Source organism: Lates calcarifer, linkage group LG2, assembly GCF_001640805.2.
Source record: "Lates calcarifer isolate ASB-BC8 linkage group LG2, TLL_Latcal_v3, whole genome shotgun sequence".
NCBI lineage: Eukaryota > Metazoa > Chordata > Actinopteri > Centropomidae > Lates > Lates calcarifer.
Window position 1 is genome coordinate 27,851,307 of NC_066834.1, and position 21,932 is coordinate 27,873,238.

Sequence of the window (21,932 nt, forward strand, 5' to 3'; positions counted from 1 at the left end):
GGCACACACTCTCAGGCTATTACTTTTTCCACTCAAGTGTAATGGTATGCACCTTGAAACTACATAGAATCTATGGCATAATTACTGGGCTTGTCAATCACTGAAATGAACTCAGTGAAGGTGAAATTGACTGTGTGCCTTCAGAAAGACTACTTAATGACAGGAATGACAGTACAACAACGCGCACTCTTTGAAATATTGGCATTGATTGTCCCATGAGAAATATATGGAATTGCTGATTCTAATTATGCCCAGAGCGCTCCAGAAACGATTAGGAACAATAAAAAACAAAGACAGGGAGATAAACAAACGCCCTCTCTCTCTCTCTCTCTGCGTGGACGCGCGTGTTCCTAATTTCCAATTAGTTCAGTCAGTGTTTGGCAAGACAAATCATGGATGTCACTGCAGATGAATCCATAGCTGCGGCTCTCTTGGCAGGACCACGACATGAAGAGCTCACTGGAAAAAAGAAAGAAATTCTCTCAGCAGGGGAGTGACACAACGCGGATTTTAATGGTGCGGCTCCTTTAAGTTCATTTACATTAAACTAACATATGCAACATTTTTGCAACATTTGTGATATCTCGAGTGGTACCTCGCTTCCTCTACCTCAAAAAAAGAAGGAAAAAAAAAAGAAACTGGTTTCACACAACGAAAAAAAAAAAAAAATCATGTCATCCTCTGATTGGCCACGTGCTGGCACGTAAAACCACACCAGGTTCGTCTTAGCAGAGAAGTGATCGGCGTTTGCTACAGGTAGTAAGACATGTTTCTCAACTTTCCCTGAGCTTGTTACCGCTTGAATGCATAAAGACATTAGACTACAGCACAGCGCCTGGTGCAAAGATTCACTGTAGCGAGAGTCCGGCTCTGAGGCGCGCACACATTTCAGGACCTTGGACAGCGCACGGCGCCGCAGTGGCGACGCGTGGATTCAACCGGTGGCTCTCAACCAGAGCAGCAGTGTGAGGGGACCGTTTGACTGAATGTTTCATATAAACTCCCTGTTTCCCGCATGTGGTTAAGGCTACTTGCTTTCCGGATAATTTTGGACTCGTGTGTTTTTCCCTCTTTCTAACACAGAGCGTCTCCCGACGACTCCGTCGTGTAGGTAGGCGTGCCGCTGGATGAGTGGTTGACTCCAGAAACCGTGCCGAGCAGCGTGGAATAGGTGACTGTCAGGCGGGCGGAGTGGTGTGGTGGTGCCTAAGAGACCCTCCATTTATAAGGATGCTGGTGGGAAATGCCTGGAGACAGAGATGACGAGATTTGTCAAAAGGCACTTGAACTCCTGTCAGATCTTTGTTCGAAGGGGGAAGTGCAGAACGAAAACTGCCTGGATTTTATCTACTATTTCCGAGACCTTGCCAGGCCACGCTATACGGATTCAGGTGAGGCAGCATTTTGTACGCTTGATTCAAGGGTCGCATCGGATTGAAGTGCATGTGACTTTTTTTATTGAACATTTTGCATATAAAACTCAGTCGGTGGGCTCAGCGGCTGGTTTGGACGCTTTCACAACCAATATCTTTGGTTTGGAAATTCGATCTGCACCATTTGCCCTCATATTAATTAGCCCACTAATTATCCCGTTTAATTGTGTAATTTCCCTTGCAGCGTGGCTGCAACTGCCTCCTCTTTTTACTGAGAGCCAGATTCTGTATCCAACATTTTACATTCTTTATCCACGTTTTGCAAGATTCAAAATGTGTGGTATTAGTCCAGTTCATTCTTGACACCTGTGCACAAATGCCAGCCGTGATATCCTGTGGTCAGTGAATGACACATCATATACAATAGGATGTACCGGCTACACTTGTGGATGAGTTGCGCTTGTACCTGAGCTCGCCGGTAGCAGTTACTATAGCGGCATCTTTCCTGTATCCTACTTCTTTGAAAGTTTACCTTAGATTTGATTCTTCGTCTTACCCAAAGCCTGCGCAGGCTACATTAAATGCCCGAACTTTCTCAACATAACTGTATTGCAGAAAATGACATTCAGTCACATGTGAAGGATTAATGTGACAGTCACTTTTCATCAGCACCACCACCTAAGATAACCATATTCATCTGAATGGCAATCTCTCTCTCTCTCTCTCTCTCTCTCTCTCTCTCTGTGTGTGTGTGTGTGTGTGTGTGTGCGCGAGGGCAGAGGAAAAAGCAAGGCAGATAATTTGAAGGAGTGAGAAAGCATAGTTACTGCAATCTTCAACATACCTACTCAATTCACTCTGCCTCCATTAGTTTGCATTACTATTAATTATCACCATTCACCATGAAAGCCCTTTGTGAATTCCCACTCCGCTCCTCTCCAACATTTTCCTTCTTATTGCCTCGTTATTTCCTCTATTCCCTAATCTCACAGCTCTCTCCTCTTCCCCCTCATTCATCATATAGGCCAGTCCTGTCCTGGCTGTTTCCCTTGCACTTTGTCAGTCTCACAAGTGGAGTTGCTTCAGCACAGTGCAGTATGAGAATAGCTATCAGAATGGCTTGCCTATATGAGGTTTAATTTAAGTTCTAGCTGGCATGTAGGCTATCACCCACCATAATGGCTACATCCATGACAGAATGACAAAGGAAGAACATAAAAGAGAGACAGGGAGCTGGTCCAACACCATGTAGGCCAGAGTTGTTGGGATTCAGTGTCTTTCTTAAGGGTACAGCTTGTCAGATCTTGTCAGATATATCTGTTAGACCAAAGATAATCAGAGTAATCAGATAAGTCAAGTAATTGGAAAACACAGTATAAAGATGGATCGTTATGTTCCTCTCTTCTTCATATGGTAATCAAACTATATAACATTTAAAGGGATAGTTAGACATTTTATGTGCTCTCTCTAGATACCACAGTCATATTTGTTTGCTAAATTTGAAGCCACAGTCAGAAGCTAGTTGGCTTAACAGGAGTCACTGCAACATCCATGTCGTAATTATGACTTGACACTTAATAATATGGAAGTCTGATGTTCAAGATAATTGAACACAATTAATGAATATGCTTTATTGTCACTCTCCTCATGTGACCAACTCTGCAATCATACAGTATATAGTGTACGTCTTCATTAATAAGCTTTAGATGTGTTGGATTTTGTGCCTTTTGGACAAAGGCAAGCTAGCTCTGTCTCCTTGTTTCTTGTCTTTATGCTGAGCTATGCTGACTGGGTGCTGGCTGTGGCTTCATTTCTGAGGGTGGTATCTATCGTCTCATCTAAGATTTGGCAAGAGGGCAAATTAGTGTATTACCAAACTGGAACTGTTCTTTGAGAGCTCAACATTTGGACAACATTTAGCAATGTTTCCTAAAGCAGGAGCCAGATCAGCGCAACTAACATTGTGTGAAGATAGAAACCAGCAGCAATCAGGGCCCACCAGCCAGAACCATCACGTCTAATATACTGTACTATGTTGTGTACTCTGTGTTGATATTAACTGTACTAAATTAAGCAGTAATCATATAAATACAGTCTACACTTACGGAGGTAGGTTCAAAGCGAATAACATCTCAGTAGGTAGAAGTTCCATATATTGCACTTGGTTGCTTCCTACACTATTGCACCTTTGAAGGTCCTGCGCTCTAAATTTGGTCCAGTCTATTTGTTGTGATGCAGTCTCTGAATCCTTCCAGATGTCTATAGATTCCTCTCCGCCAGGCAGCACTCGGGCGGCCTGCCAAACTGACTGTGGGCTCAGTATCCTCAGATGGCGAGTCCCTCAATTTCTCCACATTATTCTCCCGAATCACACATACTCTGGTATTCACAGAATCTCAGAGCGCAGAGAGGACAGTTTGTCTGAGTTGCTGTGCGTGGTCTTGTGACAGCACCCACACACACAAAGCCAGTCCAGGATTAGGCAGCACTGTCAGATTTGGAGGATGGGTTACCTTACCTATAACATATAATAAAAGAATGCTAAATTATTTTTCAGATTTGTAGTGAGTAAGTGTGACGTACTGTATTGTCTCATTTGACTAATTCACATGCTAAACAGCTCCACAGCACAAAGTGGTAATACTCTATTGCTCTATTGCCTATTACCTGTTTTAAAATATACCATATCACTGTGTTACAGTTAATGTACACATATTCAATTCAATTTTATTTATATAGTGCCATATCACAACAACAGTCATCTCAAGGCACATATGTGTTATTGGTTGCGTGATAATGTAGTCAGTCACTAATGTAAAGTATTTGCCACTGCTACTGTATTTTTTCAGGCCACTGGTTGTTTCATTTAATAGCTGTTCATAAGGTCAGCTAAGATACATGGCAAGCTTTTCAGCCCATGCAAAAAAAAAAAAAAACATTACTGTTATGATCTATGCACATTCTTTATTCTGGTAATCATTAGGAGGATATCACCTTGTTATGGTGCTCATTATAATTATTATAATCATTACCTTTTTTCAACCATATCAGTATGAATCTCTCATAAAATCCCTAACATTTTTTGGCTAATAAAGCAACAGGCTGTGCTAAACACTGATAGGGCAGTTACTCATGAAAAGCAATTATTACTGTCTCTAAAAACTGAAATGGCATAATTTTACTAATTTCTATCATTAAAGTAATCACACTGATTATACACTAATTACTTTTCTTTGGAATATTTCTTTTTAATCTAGATAAATCTTCATCATCAACACTGACTGTGCAAACACTACATGGTGGACCAGAAAAAAAAATCCTTTGCTTTATTACTACAGGCAATTAATAGTCTGTTGCACTGTCATCACATAGACTGGTGAAGTCAGAATCACTGCCCTCGCACAGAACGAGGCACAACCAAAAATTGCCATGGTCAGGGTACAGAGCAAACTGATGCTATTAAAAACACTGTGCAGAAGCCTGAACTTGTCAAAAAGTAGATTTACCTCAAAGGCCGGACATATTTCAAAACAACAAATAAAAGTTACACATTACAGCAGTTGGGTGGAAGTTAATCAGTGCAGTATGGGTTACTAACAGTGGATAACAATGGGTAACTAACATAAAGTATACTGTTATAATAGGTTCAGTAGATCAACAATACATAAACCATTACTGGACAGGTTTCTCGAGAAATAAAATATAATCTTCACCCACAATGTCTGTCCTGTCCTCCCACCTTCAAACCATCTTCTCCAACAACAGTTGTTGCTGAGCAACAGTTCCCTCCGGCACATGCATATTCACATTATAGTAAAACATTATTCAATTGCCCCGGAATACACAAATTTTGATTTGTAAGCATTATAAGGCATCATAGTAAAATATAAAAAAACAATCAATATGTAACACAAGAAACATAATTTTTATGAAGATAAATAATGTGATTACAGAACATGAAAAAAAAATTGCTAAACCCTACAGTGCCATAAGTATGAATATTGATCACAAATGATTGGGTGAAAATTTTAACATATGAGTATTTACCACAAGATGTACAATATTGTATGGACTGTGAATTTGCTATGTAGCTAATATGAGGCTATTAATTTAGCATCATTAATTAATCAAAAGTTACAAAAAACTGTGGTAAAAGACAGCGAGGGAACTGATAAGATATGTTTAGAAGTCTGTCCTCATACAGTACTCACATGCCTGTATGCACTATGAACATGGAAAGAATTATTAGCCACTGTGGTCATTCCTCCTGTCCGTACTAATTGTGACATGACTGCAACTCTGCTCTCCTCCTCCATAAAAACTGCATTATATAGTTCAGACAAAGCTAATGCAATGCTTCAATGATCTGAGCTACACAAATCAAGTGGCTACTTTCCAAACTTACAGTCTCTGTAGAGCAAAATTCCCTCTTTGTGTCGCTATCCCTACACCACAGTTCAGCAAGGAAATGGAATTTTACACTACAAATAGTGCAACTCTGAAATACACACATTTGATTTTACTAATGCAGAATAATGCAGGCTCGTGTTTGGTTGAACTGAACATGGAACTTGCAAAAATGCATTTTTGTACAGAATGAGGACTGTGGATCACCCATCTTTTCTAATGTAGTACAAAGCCAGTTCAGAGGGAACCAATTACTCTTCTAATGTGTAGGCATATGATTTTTATATTGAGACAGATTGAAAAAATCTGGACCTGTAATTTAGTACAAGAACAGGGCATAAAATAAATGAAAAATAAACCATAAAATGCACTTGATGAAGCCATGACGCATCAAGGATGCAGCAACCGTTCTCTTTAATAACATGTCATGCACCAAATTTAGGGGTGCATAGCAATACAAGTACCATTTGCTCCTAATGGCTACCAGATGGGCTGGCCTGACCTGTTAAAGTTCAGAACAATATTTGCGACAGTAATTATTATTCTACCACATTATCATCATCTGCTAATTACAAAGCAAGTGTTTGTTGTAGTGGATGTATGTGAAAGGTACTGCATAAGATTAGATTTAATTAAGATTCAGCGGTAAGACACCATATCGCTCATGTCCAGACTTTGTTTTGACGGTTAGTCATGTTGCGAACTGAATTAATTTTCTGCTGTTATCTTGTTTTTTGAGTGATTACAGTAATCATCAGTTATCATCATTTTTTTGCCTCATAAAAACTGAAGCACGCATAAGAGCACAGAGAGTGAGGGGGCACAGCGTATAGCAGGTGTATGCCTTTGATAATTACATAATTACACATACTGAGAGACAGTCCTAAAAACTAATCTCATACATGCACTCCATCCTTATTATAATGTGACCTGTAAATGCTAACCTAACCTTTACTGATGAAGTCTATTAGCTGATGTGAGTAGCTCATGAAAAGACTGTTCAGGACTGCTTCTGAATCTTAACCTTCTAATGAAACCATAGGATTGCAAACATAGAAAACACACCACATTAAAACTTTAAACAATATCTTAGAAACATCCTTTCATCAGCTTGATATGTCATGACTTTAATTCATTTCATAACAACTGCTCATAAACATGATTTTAATCTGATGACATGTTTAACAAGTTTGCTACATTAATTGAAACACTTCTTTCTTCTCTTAATGTAGTTTAACGTGAGTTTATTCACAGGAGGTATAACAGGGAGCTGCATCTCCCTGGGTTCTAACTGGCCTTAAACACAAAGTAGCATCACCTTTGTTCTGGAGGAAAAAAAATCCATTGACTAGTAAAAAGTTCACAAAATTCATGCTATTATTGCATTGAGTCACAGATTGAACCTCAGCACTGTTGTGTTCTAGCAGTTTCTTTGATTCATCTTTTAAAAAATGAATGCTTTCGGGGAAAGTCACCCACTTATTGAGAGCAGAGATGACTCAGAAAGCCCTTGATGACTCTCTGGGTCCACACCTCACCTCACTTTCCACGGTGACTCGTGCACCCTGTGATGGTGTAAACAAATGCACTGCAGGAATACTGAGTGCTTTGAAACCATAAACTCTTACTTCACTTCTCTAAGGCCTACAGTGTGATACTGCTGTAAAACTTTTATACTCCCACAGCCACTGTTTCTGCTCTTGCCCACAAGTACATTAACATAAATTTATGTTGTGCATGAAAGTAAGTGTAGAATTTTTACTGGAAAATGTCTGGTTAATCTACCCCTACAGAGGACTTTGTGGTTGGGCTTAATTATTATTATTATGAATTAATTGTGGTTAAATAACAACAACCTTAATTTTACCAAAGTGCAAACACCCTCAGTTTGCTGGTGTGTGCTTTGCATAATGACTGCTTTAGCAGGGGAGACCTGTGGCTATCAGCTCTTACCAGGCAGGCAGGCAAGGTTTTGTTTCTGTGAATTTCTGTGTTAGACACAATTTCTCTTCTGAATCTGACAACTTTAAAGGTTACTTGGACATGAATTTCTCAGTTTTTTGCCATTTGTGTGTTAATGCCTATCTAGGTTGATGAGCTGGCCATCTTTAACATTTATTTACACAATAAGACAGAGCTGTACAGAGACATATATTATAACATCAGTTTACTTCAACAATCCACCTCCCCAAAATTGCTGTGAAACAGTTCAGCCCCTGTACAGTATTACAGTATTACAATGTGTGTATATATAAACAGGAGGATAGTACTTTTGTTTTAACACAGTGTTACTCTGCTGTTATCAGCGAAGGACTGGGGGACACTCCACTTGGGAGTGGGGGGGGGGATATGAGGCTCCAGGGGTTAATTAAATAAATGTCATTCATCCTAATTAATTTTGTCTGGGATTCTTTGTAACAATAGAAAAGAAAAGGAGAAAGCCAGCCCCACAGTTATAATAAATCACGTTTTTTGGTAAGGTAGTGCAAGGAAGCATGATTTGTCCTAACACAGTCTTCTAATGTGACACCACAGCCACCACAAATCAGGAAGCAAGCTGAATTCACAGTCACATCCTTATTTCCTGTGTCTCCTGTCACCTTCTCAGATATATCGGTGAGTCTGCTGTCACTGGTAGTGACAGCTTGTGGCTTGGCCTTGTTTGGGGTCTCCCTCTTTGTCTCCTGGAAGCTCTGCTGGATACCATGGAGGGAGCGCGGGCTTTCCCCCACAACCAAGGAGGCTCACGGGCACCTCAACCCCACCATGAGCCCTCTGCCCTCTCAGCCCGTGCCCAGGCAGCCAGTTTACACTGCCGTGGACCCCCCGACGCACAACCGCCGTGAGTCCTCGCACTGCTCCATCGCCAGAGAGCCCACTCCAGTGGCATCTGTTGTATCAGTGGAGGCTCCGGTGACTCCCGTCTCACCACCGCCTGTGGTCATGGCCACGCCTGAGGCAGCTATGAAGATCAGCCACACATCTCCAGACATCCCACTGGATGCCCAGAATAAAAGTCGGGAAAATGGGGTTCACACTAACCCTCGTATGCAGAGACAGACCACCGAGCCCCCGCCATCTGGTCGCTCAATGTCTGAAATTGGGTCAGTATGAGATCTTTGATTTCTTTGCCTTAGGAAGAAGAATCATTGGGAAACTTTTTATATTTCTGCTTCCATCCGACTCATGCTCACTTATGTTTGAACTGATCAGTAATGTTCTGCATAGCTCTCAACACTACTACAAGACCAAAACATTAATAATAAATGACTCTGCAAAACATTGTTTAATGCCAACATTTTTCAGATTGTTGCTCTTTAGAATATTTCTGCATGGCAACTGGAGCGTGTTCACAGTTAGGGAAAGTGTGTGTTTATGACAGTAAAATTATGGTTATGGTATATATAGAGTGAAGCAACTAAAACACAGTTTAGTATATAACAACAAGACAAACATAAATGCAATAAACATAAATGCCCACATGTCTTTTCTGATTCTACCCAATGATGTTGATTTCCTCTGCCCACAGACAAGGGTCCATTCGCAGACATATGAACCTGTCCAACCCAGACTTCAACGTGGCCCAGTTCCAAAGGCAGGACTCCCTCACCGGAATGGGGCTGGGCCTCGGCCGTCTCAAACCAGAGCTCTACAAACAGCGCTCCCTCGAGGGAGACGAAGGCAGTCGCAGAGGAGGAGGCTGTGGACGCCTCCACTTCATCCTCAAATTTGACTGTGACCTGGAACAGCTAATAGTTAAGATCCACAAAGCAGAGGACCTCCCAGCTAAGGACTTCTCTGGTACCTCTGACCCTTATGTTAAGATCTACCTGCTGCCTGATCGCAAGACCAAGCACCAGACCAAGGTGCATCGCAAGACGCTGAACCCTGTGTTTGATGAGGTCTTCCTGTTTCCTGTGGCGTACTCCGAGCTTCCAACGCGCAAGCTGCATTTCAGTGTCTATGACTTCGACCGCTTTTCTCGCCATGACATTATTGGCCAAGTGGTTGTAGACAACTTCCTGGATCTGGCAGATTTCCCCAGGGAGACGAAACTCTGCCGGGACATCCAGTATGTCTCCTCGGTGAGTCAGCATTTCAGTTCAAAATGACAGATGTGCTATATTAAATATTAATTTTGAATTTAACCACAAAAGGGAAGAGGTGTTTTATTAAGTCTGACAGATTTGCTGCAACTTTACTGAGATCTAAATATCCAGTCCACATTTGAATCCTTCATTTCAGTAGTGTCTCACATTGACAGTCTAAAGTATGAAATAAAAATGTCTGCTTTTTAAGTACACTGAGCTGTCAGCTCTGAACAAACAAGAGAAAAATGAGTTAACAGGCATGTTCAATAGGTCTCACTTTGAAAAAAAGGATTTCGCTTGATGTCTTTGCTCTGTCTCTTTCTGCTGTGAGATAGAAAGTAAAGTAAAAGAAAGGTATCTGATCAATACTAATCAATAGAAACCCCCTGCAGTACCTGTACAGATATATATTCTTTGTACATGTGCTTTGTTGCCTTTTCATTCTTTGTTGAGCAATTTGTAAAATTTTTTGCTCTGTAGCCAAGAAACATTGTAGGAGGAGTGGTAGTTAAAAAATGAAAAGGTGCAGATGCAGATACTATAATATCTGAGATTGCTGTTTGACAAAATTCCATCCTTTAGTGACAACCATTATTACTAAACACATTACAGACACTTGTTACAGCTGAAAGACAGGGAGACACTTTCATTAGGAAACATGTTTACTGCATCTGTCACTACTTATCTAAATTCAGTGTCCTATCCTGGGACCATCCATTTTCAAATATATGTAAATGAAATCCAGAGTGAGACTACCTCAAGTCAACAAGATTTAAAGCCCTTTGCCATGTTACCTTATTGACAGAGTGTGTGTGTTTGTGATGTTGTATCTCTGTCTTTGTGAGGACCAATGTGAGTTTTACTCCTAGGGATTGTGGACATTTTGGCTGGCTCTCCCAAGATCACTAGGGCCAGATAATGTAGTACAAAAATTAAGTACAAACAAAATGTTTGTGTTAGAGAGTGTCTGACCTAAGCATGAGAGTCTTACTTTAGTAGGAGGTCATCAATGCCACCATTACTACATTTTACCAGCCCTTGTTACTTTCTGTGAGAACCCCTTGGAAAGTTTTTTTTTTTTTTTTTGACTGTTCCCTGTTAGTGATACATAACATACCTGAAAGCAAAAGCTATTGTGTCATAGACAATGTATGCAAATATTTATGGGTGTATGCTTCCCATGATTGTTTCATTGACAGGCATCTCAGTGTGTGTGCTAAACTAGCTGTAATGTGCAATTGATCTCATTCTTCATGGCATGCTTAAGTGGCATTAATAAGACTCCTTGCTATTGATTGTGACTGACAATTTATTTTATCCCAGAGAGGTCAGTGAAGCAAGATCAATGGGGCAGACCTGGTTAAAGGAGACTATTTCTTTTACAACATAGGTTAAATTTTCACAGCCTGCAATTTTATTTACCAAAGTAAATTGCAAAAGTAATTGCTTAGATCTTGGTGGAAAGATGGTAACACTGCTAAAAATAGGTACAGTGGGGGCAACAACCATGGTTGGACGGTGTGTAAACTGTGATGGATGCTCACAATGGACGGCTTGGATCATAACCTCTGTTTTCTCCTCTAAATAAGTTTGACTAACGTGGGGTTTGTTTACAACCTGTCCGACTGCTTGGGTTTGTTGCCCTGTCGAGCCTATTTTTAGCAGTGTTGCAGTGTTCTGAAATCTCAGCAATATCTTTTGTGAGCACAATGTTATAACCAATGGAACTGGAGCCATGAAAACAGAACCCAAGTTGACAACTCTTTCACAAATCCTTGACAATTGCTGAACTGTAAAAGGAACTACCTAGCAGACTTTGGGAAAACACTAAGTCAGTTGTACAGTACAGAGAGCAGCATGGGAGCTGAGCAGCTGTATGTGTGTTGTGTCTGTGTGTGTCTGTCTCTTGTGTACCTAATAAGCAAAGCATCCTCTGCCTCTGTTGGTGTCCAGGCTTGTCTCCTGCAGCTCTGTTCCCTGCAGCATATGCAAATGATGTGTCTGCACTGCAGCCATTTCATCTTAATGAGCTTTGTACCTTAGTAACCTGAATTTATGTGCCTTACTGATCCACCTGTCAATCCAGGCTAAATATAACCACTGTTATAATGTGATGTATATAATTTAGCTGAGAAAAGACAGAAAAAAACCCTGTTAAAACCTTGAAACTTGTTAACATGTTTTTCTGCTTTGGTCTTTTGATAACATAAGAGAACAAATTCATTTCATTTTCAAATTCGTGTTCATGGTCATTCATGCTTTCTTTTAGAATAACTGTGCCATTGTGTATCATTTTTGTGTATGAATCTTGTTATACATGCCAGATGGTAGTCTTGGTTAACAAGAACAGAAATACATCTGAAAGGCATCTGCTCAACACATTCTGATCATGTTAAATTTGTGTAAAGAAATATGATCATCTAGAAAAGAGGAAAAAAAAATCTTAAGGTTAGGAAATAAAAACATGAATTAGATAAAAAGCCACATATATTATTTATATGTGAAATGAAATGAATAACATTTTCCCCTGAAATGGGGAGATAATTGAAGGTTACATATTACAAAACATTAGCCTCATCAGTGTGAATTAGGGAGTCAGTCAGGTTTTAATGATTTTTGTACATGGATATTTGTTAGGGTTGGGTTGTGCATTACTCGTGCATTTGTAATGTCAAGTAATTAAGGATTTTGAAACTAGTATTTTGAAAACTACTAGATGTAGTAAAACACTTCACACTTCACTTCAGTAAAACACTTCAGTCAAACTTCAGAACAATCAGAAATCAAATTTAGCACTTAAAAATCTGAAGGTTTGTGAAAATAACTAGCCCAAGGAAATTTTGTTCCCTTGCTGACTCCTGTCAGGTTGCTCACTTGCAGGCTTACAAATCACTACCACACCTTTTTCTGCACAGGCTAATCTGCCTAATTTGGTTAGCTACCTAGCCTAGTGTATTTCCTTACTGATAAAATGTATCATGTTTGTCCTATAGTATGGCAAAATAACCCAGCTATAGAGTTGTACTTGACAACACACACCTCTTATTATAATGAAGGTGGGGATACTCTGCTTTAGGTCAGACTCAGGTCTCTGCACAATTGCAAAGGGAACACTCCTAACGGGCCCAGAAAAAGCCAAGCAATTGGAGGCAGCTCATTTATGACCTGGACAGGTTGCCAGTCTATCATTGGGCCAACATATAGAGACAAACCATTCATACTCACATTCACACCTACAGGGAATTTAGAGTGGCCACTTAACCTAACCTGAATATCTTTGGACTGTGGGAGGAAGCCAAAGTGCCCACAGGAGACCCACATAGGCACAGGGAGAACATGCCAACACCATAGAGAGGCCCTCATCCGGCCAGCAGGTTCGAACCCAGAGCCATCTTTGCTGTGAGGCCATATTGTTGTCCACTACAGCATTGTGAGGTGAAGATTGCTGTATTTGCTGTATTAACTGTCCATGGTAAAGGAATAGTAACCTTTTTTTTATCTTGCCCTTTTTTCTATTGAAATGTGGACATTGATGTTGTTTTTCAAATGTATAATTATATGTGACGTGCTTGTCCATCCTGTAGGCTACTGATTGCAGCAGATATCAGCTTGTCAGCCAATTGTTTAATGAGACTGTAAATCTCACATACAGTATGCTGGAGACCATTAACAGCTTCCTACTCATGGTCTCTAAAAATACTGGTGACCAGAAGCTTTCTGCCTCTCCCTGTTTCTCTCTCTCTCTGTCTGTCTTTGCCTTTCTCTCCCTCTCTTTCTCTCACATACACACTGTATGTACCTGCTTTACCCAGCTTCTATATTTGTGCAGCCTGTTAATGGTGAAAGCAAAGTTGCATGGATCCCTCCAACAGTCTTGATAAGACCACACTTAACTGCACTGAAATTTAGTTAGAAGTGTTATTTCTTGGCCAACCAGGCCAAACTTGTCCCTTTACACAGTACAAGTCACATATACATAATCCCCCTCACCACCATCATAACCCCACTTGGCATCCACAAAGTCAGCAGCTGCGTCCCACTTTCATGATACAAATTTTAACTGGGTTTTGAGAACATAAAAGTGACAAAAATAAATGGCACATCCCAAAAAGTTTATGTGAAGTATATTGACTTGAATTATAAGTATGGTGTTGATGGGCTCCAGAAAGAATTAAGAATTTTGAGATAGCTCTAAGAAAATCAAAAAAACAAAAAACAATATAATTCTAATAACTCTCCTGAATCTTTATAAATTTAATGGTCAAGCTACTAGTTCATAATAGGTCTTTGTTTATTTCCCACAAGGTAACAGATTATAGGTCTACAGTGAGGAGTGAGGAGGAGAGGCTAATAAAATGACAATCAGGTAGCTGTTCTAACAGTGTACCCAATAGAGACTTGAGGGAAATATTGATATTGACAAAAGTATTGATATTTTCTGCGTAAACTCTCAACTTGTGGTTGTTGTGTGAGGCAGTGCTGCCACTTCTGCCCTTAATCATTGATTGTTAGTCAATGTTACCCAGTTAGAACAGAATAGTATGTGACAGGTGGTGATGGGGATCAGACATTTGCAGTATCTGGAGCGCTACATTCTCACTCTGTTCAGACACACACACACAGAGTACACACAGATTCTTACACTTGCACTAATGCTTGTTCCCAGACACTTGCACACATGCCCCACACATATATGTGCCTTCATAAACGAGCAAATCATCTTTGAACACCAGTTCAGAAGTAGGACATTTTGTAACCAATGCAGCAGAGTCCATTTGTCACAATCACGGTACAGATTCATTTACTTAATTGATAAAAATGACAGGATTATCATTAAGCCATGATTGCCAGTGGGATTGACCATATGGGTTGTTTCATTGCCAGATTTGGCTTGTTTTTCTCTGTGGTAGAAGCAGATTGTAAATTGATGGAAGAGAGTGTGTTATTTTTATGACTTTGAGGATAGCAATGGTAATATAAACAAAAGCAATATAATTCATTATTGTTGAATGTGGCTTATTTTTGTTTTGTTTTGCTTTTGTTTTTGTTTATCATTTCCGATTGATGGTTTTGTCTTTTAATGCACAATGACATATGCAAGTACAGTATGTGTCATTTGTGAAATATGGGATACAGCCAATTATCGAGAATCGCAGTGCAGCGAAACATTCGACCTGTAGGTAATAAACGCTATTTGTTGCCCTAAGAGGCATCCTGGAGCACATTAAACGCAGCGTTAATCTCTCTCTTCCCACCTGTATCTCGTGTGTGCACAAAGACCATGGACCATGGAGCATGTTAAGCCCTCTAGTTCCTTCTGAGATGTGAAATGCATTTTCTGGAGGGCTTGTCAGTTAATCCATCATGCAAATTAAAATGTCTTATACCACAGCCTTGTTGAATACTTGACTATGATTGTAACAGAAGACACACATGAAGATACAAGGCAATTTAGGTCTCAGGAGGACAATCTTGAACTTATTTTCTCTCTCTGTGTGTCTCTCTCAATATCTCCCTTGCTTTCTCCCACACACACACGCGCGTACACACACACACACACACACACACACACACACACACACACACACAGAAATCAAAGAAGAGCACAATATGCTTAGCAATGCTGACAAATGGTAGAAAAGACTGATCTGCCTTTGAGAGGAAGTCACAAAAAAGAGTGTGTGTAAATGAGAATTTGCATATGCAGGGTTTTTATAACAAAACAAGGCTGGTTTCAATCGACTTTAATTTACCAATATATTGGAAAAAAGCAGATGCCATTATCACAATCACCATTAACGAAGCAGCTCTATGAAATCAATGAAATACCGTGGATTCTTAGTTGTCAGGTTTTATATTCATGCGCTGATTATACTCCCTGAGTATTAATTTACAAATTATTACAGTGGACGTTAATAGCACACAACTCCTGATTTAAAATCCCAACACAATCATCCTGACATACCAATAGATCAGCGAGAGATTCTACTGTAGGAGTTGTCTTCACCAGACACGTTTGTGTGCTTTCCTGGTTCTCACTTCTTTAGTGGAGTTATTTTAAGAGCAAGTGATAAGTGAGCTTCTGCCTCTCTGCAGCTGAACAGAAGTCTCTGTGTTGGGCGAAATGTGGGAGGCTTTTATTAGAGCTATGTGACAGTGGAGAGTATTCCTTGACGGAAAAAATGTTTCAGCTCTGAAACCAAAAGTCAGATGGCCATGCCACTATTCTTCACCTTTGGCTAATGTGCAGTAACGAAAAGCAGCACTGCTAGAAATAATGGCATGACTGTCAAGTTGTTTTCCTCAATATAAAAAAAATAGATATTTGCACGACAAAGACCAGTAATATATCATCAAGATGAAACTCATGGTCAAGTAAACGTCTTTTGTGCTGTCTTTCAGGATAATGTGGACCTTGGAGACCTGATGTTTTCCCTCTGTTACTTGCCTACTGCAGGCAGATTGACTATTACCATGATAAAGGCCCGCAATCTCAAGGCCATGGATATCACTGGTGCTTCTGGTAAAGAAAAACTGCTACTGTCCAAAACTACAGGTCTCACTGGTAACCTGAATGAAAATGAATGTCCTCCTATTCCGTTTCCCTCTCTTTCATAGATCCATACGTGAAGGTTTCTCTAATGTGCGATGGTCGGAGACTGAAGAAGAGGAAGACATCGACAAAGAGGAACACTTTGAATCCAGTCTATAATGAGGCCATTGTCTTTGATGTCCCTCCAGAAAACATAGAGCAGATCAGCCTTTTGATTGCAGTGATGGACTATGACCGGTTAGAAACTTTTCATATTCATTTATATAAGTCACAGACTATTTTGTCATTTTTAATCTATACTTGCTGCAGGACAAAAAGGAGGAAATGATTTGTCCTGACTGATCTGACTGACAGCCTCAGTTTATTTTTCTCTTTCCACGCTCAAGATGTAATGCATCATTATTTTTGGAATGCAAGGTTGGTGGTGATCACAATTTTTTCCCTTCTCTCTCCCTCATGCGCCCACAGTGTAGGCCATAATGAGGTCATTGGTGTGTGTCGAGTTGGCAATGATGCGGACAGCCTCGGTCGAGACCACTGGAGCGAAATGCTCACATATCCCCGAAAACCTGTCGCCCACTGGCATCCTCTTGTTGAGGTGAGGTGATGTTACTGTGATTGGTGTGACGTATGTTTCCATGCATGTATGAGGAATGCCCAGTTTTTGAACATGAACATATTTTTGTTTTTGCTAACTATAATTTGAAGCGATCACTGCCGAAAGAGCGAGCTGATATGGAGTTTGACAATTGCAGGTTCCAGTCCTCAGGCAGAAACAGGCTGAATAGTGAAAAATTTGGCAGTTGGTTGTAATGTGGTGCTATTGCAACCACATCCTGTGCAATGAAGCATTTCAGTCAGGAGAGAAACACTGTACAACTCTAATACAATTTTATTTTATTTTAACTTTTATAAGCAGGGCTTGTTAGAAATAGCCAATGCATGTAAACTGTACCTTTCCAGAAAATGATATATGGCTTTAGTTAGCTTTGTGGTGAATAAAGGTAAATGCAGAAGGACTATTACGGGGATTCAGTAAATTATATGTATAATAGTATGCTGTCAGCAATTTTACCACATTGCACTCTAACAAAAGAGGATTACTGGAGTCAAAAAGACCAACTCCTGACAAACAAACTGTGATAAAATTAAGTGTAAGTGACACAAAAGATTGTATCGCAAAAAGAGGACTGCTGGAAGAGAAAATCCAGAAAGCATAAATGAATGAGTGATAAAGCTTATCATTGCCCAGCCATTAAGAAAGAAAAAAGAATACATGTTATTTGATATAAGCCATTATTTCCTGCCAGAGCTGACAAATAGCCTGGAACACCCAGAAAAATTATACATCTGATTTAATAATCTCCAGCGAAAAGAAAGTTGTTCCCTCGAAAGGGTGATACTGTTTACTATACTGTCTCCCAAATTAGTGCCCATATGACGACAGTGACGTGCACCTGATTCAGCCAATTCAGCTTGTTCATGTGAAAACCACAAACCTATGTTGATATCCAGGAGTGTTTTTAAGTTATACAGCATATACCTGCACAAGACTACACCGCTGTATATAGCCTAACTTCCTCCTCTCATGTCATGATTTCTATGGCTGCTAGATGTCACCTAACAATAAAACATCACTATGGGTTGTACTTAGCTGCTTGCACAGACGACCTATGGGCTTGTTTTTCTGCTGCACAGTCCCTAGGGTAAAATTTGTTTGTGTTTTTTGTTTGTTTGTTTTTGAGACTAAAAGCCAGTTTTAATCCCATAGTTATCTTGCAGGCCCCTTATCTTTGAGGGTGTGCCAGTTCACTTATATCCATGCTTTATCTGCTTTTTTTTTTCTTCTTCTTTTTTTTTAGATAGTGCAGTGGGAGACAATGAAGTAGACAATGCTCTGATGTGATCAGCCCCAGGCATGTTAGAGTACATGGTCCTACACAAAAACCAACTCAGCTCTCAGCTCGCAGTTCTCATTTTTAATATGTGGTAAATAAAATAAAATAAATGCAATTATCCAAATATCTGTCCAAACCTACATAGTCTTGTTATATATATATATATATATATATATATATATAATATTATATTTTTTTTAGAGAGTGAATGGGGCACAGAGTTAGACAGACTATAGAGCTGATATTCTGACAGCAGAGAAGAGGAAATCATGCTGAGAATTTGAAGGATGGTATCTCTGACCTGTGCACTCAGCCTGGAAAAATGGCTTTATTGTGTGTATTTGTGTGCACATCAAAGGTCTGTGCCTTCAAAATACAAAGAGACAGTGGGAGTCAGGGAAAACTGGAAATTGAGCTTGTTATGTCTCTTTCAGGGCTATTAGAGTATGTAGTACTTTGAAATCTTCATTGGCCTCAAGAAACTACATTTATTATTTACTTCTTCCCAAGTAATTTTAGTCAAAGCTGTACTATCTTCACAAGCCCTTCATCCTCATGCTACCACCTAAACTGCAAAGTACTGTAGCTCTAACACACCGATAGGTTTCAAATGCAGATCTATTTACATGCTTTTTTGCCAAGTAAGCCACTTTGTCTGTAAAAGCTTTTATCCCTTTGCTTGCAGTTGGCAAACAACAAAACAGTCACAGTCGTGCAGTGTATTCTAAAAAAATGGAGAGAATACATAAATAAACTGACCACACAAAAATAAAAAATGAAATGGGAGATATTCACTGTTTGTTGTACTGCCCAGTTCAATTCATTCAACTCTGTAGGTGGTTAGTACATTTGTTTGGAGGTTCCAAGATGAAAAGCTGTGATTTAAAAACAACAGTTTCATTTGACTGTATATCTGTTTATATGAATGTTTGAGATAGGATATTTTTGTGTGTGCATTTAACACTATTATTCCATTGTTTCTGCTTTATTCTGCTCTGCAGTACCAGGGGACCACAGGAAGTAGCCAGGGAGGGTCCTGTAATTCTTTGAAGACGCCTCCCTCTCCGTAGCTTTGAGCAGCAATTCACATGAGAGCACCAATCAACCCAAAGCCTCGGCTGTACCTTTGGACAGTAGTGCTGCTGAGTGCTGCACACACATGGTCCTAAAAGAAGAATGCAGACATCCATAAACTACTATGGAAAAGAGAGACAAACTGTCTTGAGCTCTGCTCAGTTGGATCAGTTGCATGTTGAATGACCGCAAAGATGGATGTTTTCTTTTCTATAATGTTCCATAAGAAAAACAACAGGCATATGCAGACATTTTAAGTCTGTGTTATTCCTGGGTTTATACAGTAGTTACTGTTTTTTTACATAGTCTTGTTACTTGTTTTAATGAGGTGAGTCTGTATTTGCACAATGTACTTACAACCAGTTGAACTGCCATACTGTTTTTTAATTTGGTGGTGAATTGGTGCATGAGGTCATGGTTTGATGGGATATCTTCCTCCTCGTTTGTTTGTTTCTGTTTCTATTTTGGGAATACAAAGTGTTGTTCTGTCAGTTGATGTGCAGTGACAGTTAATTTCTAGACAAAGTATCTGTAAGTAAAATATGTTAAATGTTAACAATAAATATTATTCCATAAAAAACAAACACTGTTGATCTTTGCCCACTCCATTCTTGTGTGCAATACAGTTTAATTGTGCAATAACCTTTCTCCTCATTTTCTGGTAGTTAATTATAAATTTAACTGATTTCAGTTCTATACAGTGAACAAGAATATCTGTGAAACAATAAAATATGGACCGTAAGTTAGAAAACAATATTAAAAGTTATGATTTATTTTGTAGCATGTCAGTTCTATTACTGTTTAAGATTAGTGAATCAGAAGTATGATCCATAAAAATGCAGCCAAGTGGATTTCTGAATCACATAAGAAAGGCTGCTTGTGTAAGAAGATTATGAATGCCTGTAGGCACAGCTCTGAAATGAACCTTTGCCAAATTAGAAACTAAACAAAAGTTAAACATTTATCACACTGCACATTTGCAATGGTTCCCTTTGCAGTGAGCAATTGATTTAATTTTAGACAGTGGATTGGAAGCAGTCAAAAGTGTTGCTCATAATTTGGCAAGTAGTTGGTTAGCTGTAAACTGTGGGATTCAGAATGACCCTTCAGATAACCATGGGTGGGTACAGTGTGTGCTGTGGCTCTATTTTGCACATAAAACAGGAAGTGACTGTAAGTTTGCTGAAATCGCTTTGCATCCAGGAGCTTGTCTGACTCAGTGGATAAGTTGGAACGTATTTACCTGCAACTTCATTATCCTGTTTTAATATTTTCCCTCTTTTCTATTTGGAACAGTTCAGTTCCCCTCATGCTCCTTACTCACTTAATTTGCTTCAGTGGCTTACAGCCAGCACTTCTCTCCACTGTGCCAATGCTGTTGTTGCATTTAGCCTTCTGCTGTTTCCTTTGCCTTGTGTATTGGTGAAAGGCTATAGCCCTGGTGGTGAGTGGAAGCTACAATAAAATTTTCTAACTGCAATAAAATGCCTTTCATTTATTATAACATGCACACACTATATTGTTTTGGCTACATACAGCATAGTGTATGCAGTTTTAATGGAGAACTGAAAGCTACAGTAAGCACAATCCTCAAAGTAATTGCATTTTCAAAATAGCCAGTAGGAAAAGACATTAAAATGCTGTAAGCCATTTGCCACTTTCACAGCCTCTTCATCAAAACATTACAGCCATATAAACAAATATGTTCTATGCTTTCAAATTGTGGCAGACGTTGTTACTGTGGGTTGTAACCAGTTCTTGTCACAGCAAGATTTTCCCTTTTGTTATCACATTTATCTTGTTGCACTAGCATATAATGTAAAGTCCATTAAAAAGAGCATCAGTAAAATAATAAAAGAAGAGTAAAATATTTACAGGATGTGTGGAGAAAAAACAAGAACAGGAAAATCAAAAGAGATTTAAATGCAGGAACTGAAAGGACTTATTGAGATAGGTGGGTTAGTTCAAAGTTTGACTTGAGGAGCTCAAACTTCCTTTGAAACGTGTAAGAGAAGTCTTTGGAAATTAAAGCAGTGACTTACATGTGGATTCCTGTAAGAAGTTTGATATACATGATGGAGCCAGACTACTGACGTGTACAGCTTACAACAGCTTAAGTCTATAAGAGACCACTCTGGAGGTCAAAAATTGGGGTTTTGTTGTGTACTCTCTTCACACTTGTTAAAAGCTGAAGGCATGGTTGGACCCTTTCCATATTCAGAGCAGATAAAAACTATTTATTTCAGATATTCAAAACCTAACCCTAAGTTATGAGAGTATGCTTTCATGTTTGGGGACATAGATACACTATTTCTTTCTAAGTTAAGGTGTCAGAGAGAGGAGGACCAAAACCGGGATAAAAAGAGCGGAGGCTGATAAATAGCTGAATCTGATAATGCCTTGTACTTCATTGATATTCATTACATGTATAAACCAATTTCATCATATGCTTTATCATTTTTAATCTCCCATATCTATGCATGAACAGAACATACCAGAACATGTTATTTCCATATAGTTAAGACATTTGCCAAGA

At 39.4% G+C, this 21,932-nt stretch overlaps 1 protein-coding gene across 3 annotated transcripts; it reads left to right on the plus strand.

Moving 5' to 3' along the window:
- Positions 1 to 390: 390 nt before the first annotated feature.
- syt9a (synaptotagmin IXa) lies at positions 391 to 20,870 on the plus strand. Of its 3 annotated transcripts, XM_018668066.2 has the most exons (8): positions 391 to 965; positions 1,084 to 1,391; positions 8,389 to 8,884; positions 9,310 to 9,865; positions 16,274 to 16,394; positions 16,490 to 16,661; positions 16,893 to 17,022; positions 19,324 to 20,870. In XM_018668066.2, exons 2-8 carry the CDS (start codon positions 1,244 to 1,246, stop codon positions 19,390 to 19,392), a joined length of 1,692 nt encoding a protein of 563 aa, XP_018523582.1. In that variant the 5' UTR covers positions 391 to 965; positions 1,084 to 1,243; the 3' UTR covers positions 19,393 to 20,870. The 3 variants fall into 3 exon arrangements, with proteins under 3 accessions (XP_018523582.1, XP_050933740.1, XP_050933745.1); XM_051077783.1 differs by having other exon boundaries at positions 391 to 1,391; XM_051077788.1 differs by lacking the exon at positions 19,324 to 20,870 and having other exon boundaries at positions 391 to 1,391; positions 16,893 to 17,031.
- Positions 20,871 to 21,932: the final 1,062 nt, after the last annotated feature.

Bases quoted from the DNA above. Each gene is read 5' to 3' on its own strand.
- syt9a (XM_051077783.1), top strand. From the start codon at position 1,244: ATGCCTGGAGACAGAGATGACGAGATTTGTCAAAAGGCACTTGAACTC. The intron at 8,885-9,309 runs GTCAGTATGAGA...CTCTGCCCACAG, and splicing joins CGCTCAATGTCTGAAATTGG to ACAAGGGTCCATTCGCAGAC. The intron at 16,395-16,489 runs GTAAAGAAAAAC...TCTCTTTCATAG, and splicing joins GGATATCACTGGTGCTTCTG to ATCCATACGTGAAGGTTTCT.